The sequence below is a fragment of the Aedes albopictus genome, chromosome 2, assembly GCF_035046485.1.
Source record: "Aedes albopictus strain Foshan chromosome 2, AalbF5, whole genome shotgun sequence".
In the NCBI taxonomy this organism is placed as follows: Eukaryota; Metazoa; Arthropoda; class Insecta; order Diptera; family Culicidae; genus Aedes; species Aedes albopictus.
In genome coordinates this window covers 291,687,273-291,700,330 of record NC_085137.1, presented here as the reverse complement: position 1 = coordinate 291,700,330, position 13,058 = coordinate 291,687,273, and the positions used below count along the sequence as shown (strand labels likewise).

Genomic DNA, 13,058 nt, shown 5'->3' with positions numbered 1-13,058 from the left:
GCTTTTCATTATGAAATTTCTCAACAGTGGAACATTTTGTGGAAAACTTTTTCCACAACTTTTTCATATTTTTTTTGATTCCTGAGAAAATTTGCTTTCAGTTTCATTAAAAAACTTTGTTTCTACAATGCTTCGTTCTTCAGTTATGATTTTTTCAAAAAAAGGCTTTTTTGGACATTTTAGCCATAACTCAAAAACGAAGAAAAGTGCATTCCAAAAATTTCAGCGATTAAAGCTTATAAAATAGCCTTCTCAAAAATAATTTTCGAAAATTTTCCACGAGTTCGGGCATAGTTTTTCCGGCTTTTATTGACGAATTTTCTCAACTGTGGAAAATTTTGTGGGAATTTTTTTCCAGTTTACATTTTTTTTTTGATTTCTGAGAAAATTTGCTTTCATTTTCTAAAAAAACTTTGTTTCTACGATGCTTCGTTCTTGAGTTATGATTTTTCAAAGTAAGTAGTGTAGTAGGGGAAAACATAAAATTTCCACCTGAGTTTTCCGGGAAAATAGGCGACCCTGAATTTTCCTCAATTTTTTTTGTTCAGATATCCATGAGCCCTGCTTGTGGAAAAATGATGAAAATCTGAGACTCTTCGGCCCAATTTGTACGATAATAAAAAAAAATGCCTACAAAATCATAACTCAAGAACGAAGCATCGTAGACACATTTTTTGTGAAATCATGAGCATGCCACAAAATTGGTCATTACTCAGGAAGTCAGGAACGAAAAAAACACATCTTGAAAATTTCACAGAATCTATCTACTTAATTTCCTTCCAAAAAATTTTTTTGAGAATTGGTGGTGAAGATGGTGAGGCAGACTACCCCTTCCTTTCACTCCCCTGGTAGCTATTTGGTGTCCCAGATACTGGCAGGTTGCCAACTTTTCTTGGCTCATCTTGATGAGGCCTGCTCGATACTATGCTTACCAGCTGTTTTGATGGTTTTATGCTGATAAATGACATCCTTAACTTCCCTCAGCGTCGGAGTTGGATGGGTTCCATCCTCTGCTGCACTGACGATTTTTTTTTGTGCCCAGCTGACCCGTGCCGACGCTCTCCTCCTCATTCAGGTGCGCATCGAAGTGCTGGTTCCGCCTTACGATAACCTCATATTCGTCCATAAAAAGGCTTTTATTACTACATATTATTCTTACATTTTGGCTCCCTACACGAAATCATTGCGGGATGCTTTGAGCTCCTGGTACAAATTTCGTGTTGGGAACGGTTCAGCGGTTCCATTTCTTCGAACTCCGCTACTTTGTGGCGGTGTATATTTCTCCCGAAAGATGCTGGTCTGATGTTTCAGCTTCTGGGTGTATCGTTCCACGTTCTGCCTGGATCCATACTGCAGCATTACTGCTCGCACTATGTTCTTCTCCTCCAAAATCGCTCTGCACTCCTCGTCGAACCATTTGTTCCGAATAATACTTTACACGTACCCGATGGTTTTCTAGGCTTCGTTGTTGATGGCTGCTGCTAGGGGCAAGACACTGTGCAAACGAGAGTAACTCTGAGAAATTCTGAGTAACTCTTTTTACCAATGATCGACGAAATTTGTCGAAAAACACCCCTAAAACTGCAAGAAAAGCGGGATATCGGGCAATATTGTTTTGATTTTGCGATGAATCAGGCAACACCCAAGCAAAAACGGGAGCAATCCGGAGAAATTCTGAGCAACTCTGTGAAGGAAAATGTACTCTCCAGCACAGTGTCTTGCCCCAAGGGCTGCTGTTACTGTATTCCAGCAGTCCTCTTTAGAGGGGGTACTTCGAGCTCACCCCAAGGCTCACCCTCGTCTGGCAGCGCTGCCTCCAGATTCTATCCGTAAGCTGAGGCGACGACGTTCGGTTGCTTTGGTCGCCGTAGGTTGTACCGTGGCGGTCGCCGGTATCGTACATTGAATAAAGACGGAAAGCTTTGAGCCACCATCACCAAGTAGTGGTCGTAGTCGATGTTAGCGCCACGACAGGTCCTGATGTCAATAATATTGAACATGTGATCTGTGTGTCTGTCAATCAGAAAGTTTCTTTTTATCTGTATTAACAAGATTTTTAGCCCTGGGCTAGTTCATCTCGGGACCCACGCTTTACTCCCCATCCAAAGGAAGAATTCACATTTTTTGCTAGTTTGTCGAGAGTGGAATCCTCAGCGTGATAGTCACGTGCTCTAACCATCACACCAGGTCCGCTCCACAATCAGAAAGTGGTCGACTTGCGATCCCGTGTGCTGTGGTGATCTCCTGGTGTAACGATAAGAGAGGCTGTGTTGGAAATGGTGCTACGTATGGCGGCCCTGTTATAGAAGAATCGATTATGCGTAGACCGTTTCAATTCGTCAGCAGGTGGGCGTTGAACTTTAAAATGGTCGGTTCCCTCCTGGCCTACTTGAGCGTTTGGGTCTCCTCCTGTGATGATCTTGACGTTGTGGCTCGGGCAGCTCCAGCGGTTCTACTCGCGTTTGAGCTGCGCGTAGAATATGTTCTTATCATCATCAGTGCTTCCGTGATGAGGGCTGTGTACTTTGATTAAGCCCCGCTGCATTTCGTCCATCACGTGGGTAGTTGTCTTCAGCTTGCTTGTATTGCCGCAGGTTTAGTACATAGTATGATTGCCTCTAAATATTCGCCTAACGGATCTTGTCCAACTCCTGCAGCGCTAAGATGCCGAACCCACGGTGCTTCAGTAGGCGAGTATGCGGGTGCTCCCGATGAAGTTGAGAAACTGTCAGTTCAACATACCGAGTTTCCAATCGCGTCCTGTTTCATCGCTAGGGGAGTTGTCGTTGGTCTAGGTTTGTATTGTACTGTTACCGATTTTACGCTGACATTCGGTTTTTGTGGTTTGCTCACAAGGCCGGACACCAACAATCTACTTTCCGGAGGACCGTAGTGCAGAGATAAGCTTAGAGTCCTTCCCTGGTACTCGGACGTCGATCAGCTGCCTATAACATGGGGAACAGGCGTTGTCGTGAGCCGCTCCTTCTGGGGTTCAGACGCTTAGTTTTGCAAAAGCAATCCACTCTTTACCTGACAGTCTACGACCAAAGTTCTTACCGGAAAAAGTTTCCCGATCTTCCCAGCCTATACCGTGCCAAGAAAGTAGTATGAAACATCGAAATTGGGCTTTCATTTTAATCTCAATCACTTAAGGCGAAACTGGATCCATTTCCTCACTTTTTGGTTTACGATTTTTCATAAGATAACGAAGCAATATTTTCAAAATTGGTTTTCGTGCACATGTAGAGTATGGATGAAGGTATCTCCTGATTTTTTTTTCCAGATGGAAAATGTTTTTGGTTTTTGTAGAAACCATTTTTAAACAAAATTTCACAAAAAAATGGTTTCTGCCAAAACTAAAAACATTTTCTACCTGGAAAAAAAATCAGGAGATACCTTGATCCATACTCTACATGTGTACGAGAACCGATTTTGAAAATATTGCTTCGTTATTTAATAAAAAATCAAAAAACCAAAAATATGAGGAAATGCTTCCAGTTTCGCCTTAACCTAATAATTTACAGCTCTTTTGTTCACTAGGACACTACGTGAGCGATTCCAATTGACAGCTGCACTTACACTTTGTACAGCGCCTAAATGTATTCTTTTCTAGTTCTACTATTTCGAACTGGTGCCTTTGTGCTGCTTTCACTTTTCTACCCTGTCCACGGTAGAATGATGAGCACGATGATGTCGCCGTGTGGCTGCTGTTCCTTTTCCAGCCGATTGGGGGTCGTCCATTATGAGTTGCGGTTCGCCGATATCCAAATTCCAGGTTAGAGTTAGAGCTATATGCTGCGAAGAGGATCATGTATCAGCTGCTCTGGAGGGAAAGAGCAACAGACGAAAAATTGTGACGAAAAAAAGTGCCGGGGCTGGGATCGAACCAATGACCATCCGCTTATGAAGCGAACGTGTGGACCACTGTGCCACGGACCCCGGCAAAATTGGGCTTTCATAAACATAGTTTATTTAGTACAGCTTAGTATCTAGAACAGTAATGCGGGGAAACTCGATCCCTCAATGATTGTAGTTAAATTATATGTACTTATTTAAAAAAAAATACTCTATACTAAAGCATTTACTTATTTGAAATTCTAGTACATACATTTATTCAATGATAGCTCAAAATTGATCGAACGAATTGATGCAACGAATATAGTTTAAATTCTGCCACGGTACTATGTATAAAATGTTTCCGATCACGAATTAGAGCGGGAACAGGCACCCAAAATGAGCAAAAGTAATCGGACAGCGGTGCATCTTTGATTTGCTTTATATGGATTATTTAATAGATTATTCAAAAAAATTACAAAAGAAGAGATTATTAGACAATTTTATATGGATGACAATTTTCTATTGGATGACCAAATGACTGCTTTATACATTTTGGGATGGTTTCATCTTTGATTTGCTTTATATGGATTATTTAATAGATTATTCAAAAAAATTACAAAAGAAGAGTTTATTAGACAATTTTATATGGATGACAATTTTCTATTGGATGACCAAATGACTGCTTTATACATTTTGGGATGGTTTCACTTTTCATGGAACATATGTTCTATTTAATTCACTAAAGAATATTTTCTATATTTATATTTTCCGGCATAGGGACAAAACGTCGAATGCCAAAAGAACGAATGCCAAAAAATCGAATGCCAAAACGTTGAAAGGGACATAACGTCGAAAGGACAAAACATCGAAAACGAGGTGCATCTTTGATTTGCTTTATATGGATTATTTAATAGATTATTCAAAAAAATTACAAAAGAAGAGATTATTAGACAATTTTATATGGATGACAATTTTCTATTGGATGACCAAATGACTGCTTTATACATTTTGGGATGGTTTCATCTTTGATTTGCTTTATATGGATTATTTAATAGATTATTCAAAAAAATTACAAAAGAAGAGTTTATTAGACAATTTTATATGGATGACAATTTTCTATTGGATGACCAAATGACTGCTTTATACATTTTGGGATGGTTTCACTTTTCATGGAACATATGTTCTATTTAATTCACTAAAGAATATTTTCTATATTTATATTTTCCGGCATAGGGACAAAACGTCGAATGCCAAAAGAACGAATGCCAAAAAATCGAATGCCAAAACGTTGAAAGGGACATAACGTCGAAAGGACAAAACATCGAAAACGAGGTGCATCTTTGATTTGCTTTATATGGATTATTTAATAGATTATTCAAAAAAATTACAAAAGAAGAGATTATTAGACAATTTTATATGGATGACAATTTTCTATTGGATGACCAAATGACTGCTTTATACATTTTGGGATGGTTTCACTTTTCATGGAACATATGTTCTATTTAATTCACTAAAGAATATTTTCTATATTTATATTTTCCGGCATAGGGACAAAACGTCGAATGCCAAAAGAACGAATGCCAAAAAATCGAATGCCAAAACGTTGAAAGGGACATAACGTCGAAAGGACAAAACATCGAAAACGAATAATCTAAGCAAAAACTGAATTCTTTATTCTTTTAAAGGATACTTACTCTTTCACTTGTATCTGCCAACTAGTTCAGAGGGGAGCCTTCCTGAGACTCAACACCTCAGGGTCGGCATGTATGCGGGTAGGTTATATTCGCACAGTAGTATATAAAAAAATTCACGTGTAACATTATTTATTCCCGGAATTTCCCGGTTTTTTCTTCTCCCTACACTTTCCCACATTCTAAACCGCTACTCTAACCTGTCTTTCGTCAGTATTGCATTTGAACTGAAATAACGTTCAAAAGCTTGAATGTGTCATCAAATCCTATGTGCGTCCTGCCCAAGGTTCTGCACTAGGACTTTGTGGCGCATCTGCATACATGGCGCGGAAATATGCGCCACAATGCTCTGGAATATTCTGGCATCGGGCATTAAGGTTCTGCACCGAAATCCGGATTTTCCACAATCCACGGAGACCAAACCGGTTCCGGTTGAGTGGTGTGGGTGAGTTTCTGAATCAGCCAAAGATTACTAGAATTGGTGAAAAAAGTGGCAGAAACATGACCTTTTCAGTTTAGAAGGTACCAGTGTACCATGTTGGCATTCTGCGAGTTCAGTTCTGTTAGTAGCATTCAGACGCGTCAACTTGGTCGAATTATTGGGGGTGTGGGGTGGGGGGGTTGGTTGGCAAAGCCTGGTTTTTCTGATTTTTTGTATAGGAAAATCAGAGAAAATCGAAAAATCGTCAAATATTGGGGAGGCAAAACCATGCTTGCCCCCCCTAAGTTGGCGCCTATGGTAGCATTCACTTTTTAGCTCACGCGCGTTCCAAATTTTGAACTGAACAATGTTCAAATTTGTTTGATCGCAGCGTACGATATTTGAACTTCAACGCAAATTGATCGTGTTGAAATGCAACACTGTGAATGGCACACTGTCAGTGCAACCTTCCGGCCTCTATAGCCGGATCTCTGGTACTTGCGATGGCGATTATCGAGCACATTATTCCATTCACGGTGTACAATATTTAGAAGGTGATACCTTCCGGAAATCTGACAGTTTTTTGATGACGTAATTCAAATCGTGCATAGGCGGGAACACAATTATTGAGTACTCCATTGAGTAGCAACATTTCGTGCCTTCTAATCACAACTTTCTCAAGTACGGTACTGTGGGACGGATTCCTTGTAAACTATGCGTTTTTTCATGCTAAATTGTTTTTTCTTTTCAATCATCTGAACAAAAATATGGAATGGCATTTATTTTTACAATTAAATGCCATTCCATATTTTTGTTCAGATGATTGAAAAGAAAAAACAATTTAGCATGAAAAAACGCATAGTTTACAAGGAATCCGTCCGATAATAATAACACATTCATCATAGTGCTGACACGTCCTAAACATATATACACGGTCACAGTGTTTCAGTAGGGGAGACTGGGGAGACTTGATCCCTTTTTCTTAATTTGCCTGTAACTTCAAGAAAAACACAAAACTTGATCCGTTTTTCATACAGAATAGAAGGTAAACATCTCTTGCAAGTTTATACACAACAGAAGGACTTCAAATTATTGCTAAAGTTTTCAAAACTGTGTTTTTATGGAGGCATGTCTTATGATGTATTTTTTCAAAAATGGGCCACAATTGATCCCCTTTTGAGCACATGGTTAATTTAAAGGGAAAATAACTCCAGAAGCTTCCTATTAATTTTCATTGCAAGTTTTCTTGTATTTTTGATGAATATGGTGAATAAGAAATTATAAGATTTCCTTAAATTGTTAAGGTTATGCTGTATTTTGAAAATGTATAATGTGTGTTTAATCCTCGAGGGATCAAGTCTCCCCATGCCACTGTTGTATATACCAAGCTGCATTAATTAAAATATATATAAAACAGCCTTATTTGAATAAATACATTTGATAGTGTTTTATTTACACTATGTGCTGTTAAAGTTTGACACGATTTGGTTCAATTTTTACAAAGTTATTGAGATTTTTCGGAATCGCCTAAAAGATTTCTGAAGGACTGAAAACAAACCATCAGCCATTAAAAAATAACGCAATGTACAATCAAAACCAATTGTAACCAAAACATTGTCGTCTGTCAAGATGTAGTTTTGGAAAAAATATGCTAGAAGAAAACTGTTTTTGATTCCGAGAAAATATGGGGGGAACAAGTCTCCCCAGGGATCAAGTCTCCTCAGTCTCCCCTAAACTAATCATTACTCAGTAATATAAACAAACATTTACATTTGAAAACTAGTGAATGTAATTGAAAAAAAACAATGCTTTTAACATTACAATCAGGCGAATTGTCATTACCTGGATTGTCTCTATCTATTGAACTTCTTATGAACTTCATAGCTAATGCTAACTGCTTTATAATGTAGCAGATTTCCTTTCTCTAGTTACACATACTCTAACATTTTTATTTATTTTTTCTCATACAAATAGGGTGGATACCCATGGACACACCTATACAAAGATCCACTCGGACCAGATGATGAACCGGAAGTGATTGTACGGTATACGCATTCTCCAGTGAATCGCCGCCGTAAGGTCGAAGAGCAATTGATCGATGGAAACTCTCGCGAAGAGAAGAAAGCCAAAACCGAAAATGGTTATGAAGCAAATGAACCAATTGAGACTGATCAACCCACTCAAGAAGTTTCCATCTCTCCAGACGCAGCCGCGGCCGTTGCAGTGGAAGCAAGTAATGGTGAACCACATTCGCCCCGGCGTAGTAGAACTCGGGCTACCTCCCATGAACCTCATAGTCTGAAGGATGAGGTTAAAGCACAGGCCAAGCAATTCCTCGATGAACATCCGAGCATTAGAAGCTTCAGTAACAGTTTGACTAGAAAAGGCAGACGTACAAGGGCTTTCGTCAGTAGATCTTTAGAACGAGCCAAGTCCATGGCTGACCGGCAAATTGACAAAGCAAAGGTTCAAATGAATACACTTCGGAGACGCAAGGCTGCTTCAGAACCACCAAGAGATTTACCAGATCACAAAATCCTTATGCTACGCGAATCTCCAAGGTTTGGAAACCGTGAGATTCCATCATACGTAGTACGGCAACCAAGCGACGAAGCTATGGACACGTCGGATGCCGAGACGATGGAGAATACATCACCTGAAACAACCACAGTTGTGCCAGATGAGATTATTGAACTGCCTCAACAACCTACACCAGAACCCGTAAAGCCACAACGAGTAGAAAAAATGGAAGTCGAAGAAGAGCGGTACGAAATAATTGAACCACCCAAGGACGAAACTACAAAACCGATCGTTGCGGAAATAAAACCCCAAACTCCAGAGCCTCCAACGGAAATAATTTCAGAACAAATCAAACCACAGCCTCCTCCAAAAGCCCCACGTAAGAAGAAAGAGCACCACTACGAAGACATCGATGATTACGTCCCTCCAAAGGAAGAGCCTAAAGATACCAAATTTGTCGTTGATTCTAAACTGCAACGTCAGCACGAAATTGATGGTTTTGACCCAATCATCGGTGAAATGTTAGGTAATGATAAAATTAAAATATCTCTGCAATTACAAGATGAAAAGATTGCCAATGATATGCTGAGCCGCAAGAAGCGATTGGATGAAATTCTTCAACATTCCTCAGAAGATGAAAAAGAAAAGGACAAAATTCCTTGCTTGGGACTGCTTGCTCCGATTTCATCAATTGATTCCACTTCATCGGATGAAGATGCTAGGCGAACTCGTCTGTCGGCGCTTGCAGAGGAAAGCGACACCGGAAGCATTGATAACACCGTGTTTAAGAAGCAGGAGTCATCTAAAGAAGCTGAACTACCAGCTGTTGACGAAAGCCACAAAGAATTAGAACTGACACCGGCCGAAGAAAAGAAAGCAATGGAAGAGAGAAATAATCAACTGGCTGCCAGCGAATCTATGGCAGAAGAAAAGATCGTAGAAAAGCAGCTTGAACTGACTCCAGCAGAAGAGCATATGCTGTTTGAAGCAAACTTGAAGGCGCAAATCACACCCATCGAAGAAAAGGTTCTGAATACGGAACCGTTGGTTGAAAAGGAGCCACCATCAACTGAAGATTCCAAGCCAGTCCAAGATGAACGTTGGTCTAAAATGAGGTATGTAGGAAAAAATCATAAGCTGTTTCAGATTCAATGTAGAATAAACAATCCAATTTATAGCCTCTGGCGGAAGTTATCTTAGTAAATGAAAGTTTATAAAATTGGTCGCTGAATACAGTTGACCAACGGCGTCTGTAGTCATTGCCCGCTTTGACAATTACGTCACAGTTCACAGCCGGAAAGCAGTTGGCTTCTGTTCAACTCTGGTACAATGCCAAGTATTCACTTATATGCTTGTTAGCAAATCTCCGGTTTTGCGCCGAAAAAAAAACAATACAAAGAAGAGAACACACGCATGGGTAATCGTCAGAGTATTTAAATAACATCATGTTTGGAAAAAAAAAAGAAAAACGATCCTCTGTTATCGGTTGTTTCTCCGACAATGTCGTAGAAGCATTTCGTCAGCACAGCATCCACCCATTCGTCAATTTGAGCACGATCTGCTGCTGAAAGTCACAGTCAAAGCGCTACTAATGTAGACGCGCTCCAATAATACAAGAATGAAAGTTCTATTTTTGCGACTGAGCGAAGAAAAATAACCCAACACAACGACACTTCTTAATGGTGCTACCTCTGAGAGTTGTGTACTGTGAAGATTTCATTCAGGATTCAGACATAATTCAAAATAATGACAAACACTTTGATCGAACCTTTTTGTAATAGCACACAAATACAACAGCAAATCACATGAGCTGCATTGCGCAAATTTATTGTATTCTTCGGTGACAGTACATTCAAGCTTTGGTACTGATTTACCTATTTGAAATCCATGATACAAAATTTTTTACTTTGGCAACGCAAACGCCACGAGAATGGTACATGCAATTGTGATGGTAGATATAACAGAGCTTATAATTAAGCTTCCTAAAATGTACTTATTAACGTTTCCGTCCAGGTGAACACTAAGCAGCAGTTCTTCAATACACCGACACAATTTGCTGTGAAACCGTATTTTTATTCACGATCCCGCCACTTACGATATAGCTGCGGAGAGGGTCCAGTAAGGTGCACGATACAAGAAATGAATGATATAGTCGGTGACAAAAGTAAGTAATCAAATTATGTTTTTCCATACAAAATGCACAAGTATGGAACCTTGTGTCTCAGCTTACAGTTATTCAATCGAGCTGATTTTTGGCCACGATCTACAAATAACGTGAATTTTAATTTGACGGAATTTCGTGCCATTCTGACGGGGAGCAAAAAAGTTTCAGAGGGTAGTACGAAGACAAAAGTAAGAAACCTTAGGAATTTTCGATTTTGTTAGATTACTTACTTTTGGCATTGAACCACCCTCTGAAACTTTTTGACCACATTCCGGTACGCAATAAAATCCCGTCAAAGTAAAACTCACGTTATTTATAGATCGTGGTAAAAAAAATCAGCTGAATTCGACCACTCTACGCTGAGATAAAAAGTTCCAAACTATAGCTTTTTTTTAATGGAAAATTAGCATTCGATTACTAACTTTTGTCATCGACTGCAGTTATGATTATTTTGTCTTAATCAGGATTCTCTACTGTTCACATCCAAACTACCTTCAAAATATGGAATTGAATATTGAAAAACTCACGCTGAACATTGCAGCACCTATGAAAAGCTGGACATTAACTGAAAGTGTTATTTCTGAACCAACTTGGCTTCTTTTATTCTCTTTAAAAATGCGAATCCTGGTCAAATTATTAAGGGGGTTATTAAGTGTATATATATTATTATTAAGTTATTAAGTGTATATATATTTTCTTCGTCACACTTACCCTCAATACACTTTGCGCATTGCAATTGAAATTTGTATGGGATTTTGTATGGGAAAACATACTTTTTTGCATTTTTGTCATAAGTTGCAAAAGTTTGTCTGAAACTTTTTAACCGATACTGTAAAATGATAGCCTATGATGTTCTGAAAAACCTTGTTGAAGACCGCACTACGATCCGATGCTTGTGAAAATAGTTACAACCAACGAACCGCATGCATGTGTTTATGTTTTAACATGTAAAGGAATTACAATAACAACATGCTGTTTCGCCAAGCAAAGCCAACGCTATAACTTTTTTCATAAGCATCAGATCACTTCGCGGTCTTCGACAAAGTTTTTCAGGACACTCTAGGCTATGTTTTCACTTTATCGGTTACATGGTTTTGAGCTTATAAAAGAAATGCAAAAAAGTGTGTTTTTCCATGTAAAACCCCATACAAACTTCAAACGCGATGCGCAAAACGTAGACATAACCGATCGTGCCCAAATTTTGCACACTTATTTGGGTCCTGAAATGGGATCAAAAAAGCTTTGATCTGATGGGATATCATTAAATTTTTCATTTTTCCATATAAACGATGACCCACTCTAATGAACATCTTCATCAAACATTTGAGTACAGGAACGGGACACTTAAATAGAATCAGACTGAGAACTACTGCTTTAAGCTCTTCTCACATATCGATTGTCATCTAAATCTATTCGGATCTAAAACTTTTTCCATAAGTAGATCACATACGTATTTTCGTTTCACCGAAAGACAACATCTCTGCAAGATGAATAAATCTTATTTTTTAGTAATTACATGCGCCTTCTTTTCTTTTGCCTGTGGTCGTTCGTGCAGAATGTCCACAAAGCTGTTGTAGGCATTGTGTCCGTCTGTCGAAAAATATTACGAAAATCTTCATCATCCTTCGTTCGTTTCGAGAAATTTTTCTTCGTACTTTTCCGACCTTCCTCCCGACTGCGATTCCCACCTCCCACCGATGTTGCCCGACTTGGTCTGAGGCATTGCGATCGCGATCGCGTCGTCGTACCCCACTTAAGCGACATTAAATTTAGCAAGTTCGGAAAATTTCTGGTGGGGAACACTCGGTCGTCTCTTAGTGTCCGCTAGAAAATGTTGGCGTTCGCACTGTGACGGTGTCTCCGGATTCTCGTTTTTTTTCCTTGTGCACTTTTTTTTTTGTTTCGTTCTGTTTTTTTTTTCTTCATTTAGTTCCGATTTATTTTGTCATTCGTAAAATTATCGAAAATCGATCGAATCTCAAATTAGCATGTGATTACGACTTATGTTCAAATTCGTACATCGAGAGCGCGGCCGCGTGTTTTTGTTTTGCTTTGGATATCACGTATAGTTTGGTTTATTTTTCACGAGTCTAATACAAAGAAGAAAATTTGAAACAGTGTTAAACGATAGATTAAGTGAAGCGAACGAAGCTAGAAGAAGATCCCGGGCCTCTCGACTAAGCACAGAGTTAACCACACTAGAAAGTGATAGTATTCGGCTGCTTGTGTGTTTCTAAAAATGATCCAGCGATTTTGAGTTTTCGGAGTCAGTAGTAGATCAACGAACGAAGACGCATTTGGCAGCTCCAGAAAATGAAAGTGCATTTCAGCAAAGGTTTTGAGTGAAAATTCGAAATACACCTAGCAAGGGAATATGCAAATTTCGCATTCACGAAAAAATAGCTCTCGCTTAAAATAAGACGGT

At 39.1% G+C, this 13,058-nt stretch overlaps 1 protein-coding gene across 10 annotated transcripts in view; it reads left to right on the top strand.

The window, feature by feature from the left end:
* LOC109414220 (titin) overlaps nucleotides 1-13,058 on the top strand; it is a 74,387-nt gene that overhangs the window by 43,022 nt on the left and 18,307 nt on the right. For 8 of the 10 annotated variants that reach the window (XM_062852073.1, XM_029859742.2, XM_062852074.1 and 5 more), the window contains one exon: nucleotides 7,924-9,584. In XM_062852073.1, the coding sequence (XP_062708057.1) occupies nucleotides 7,924-9,584 (1,661 nt within the window). Of the gene's footprint in view, nucleotides 1-7,923; nucleotides 9,585-12,426; nucleotides 12,900-13,058 lie in introns of those variants that run through there. The other 2 variants (XM_062852077.1, XM_062852076.1) reach the window with 1 other exon arrangement.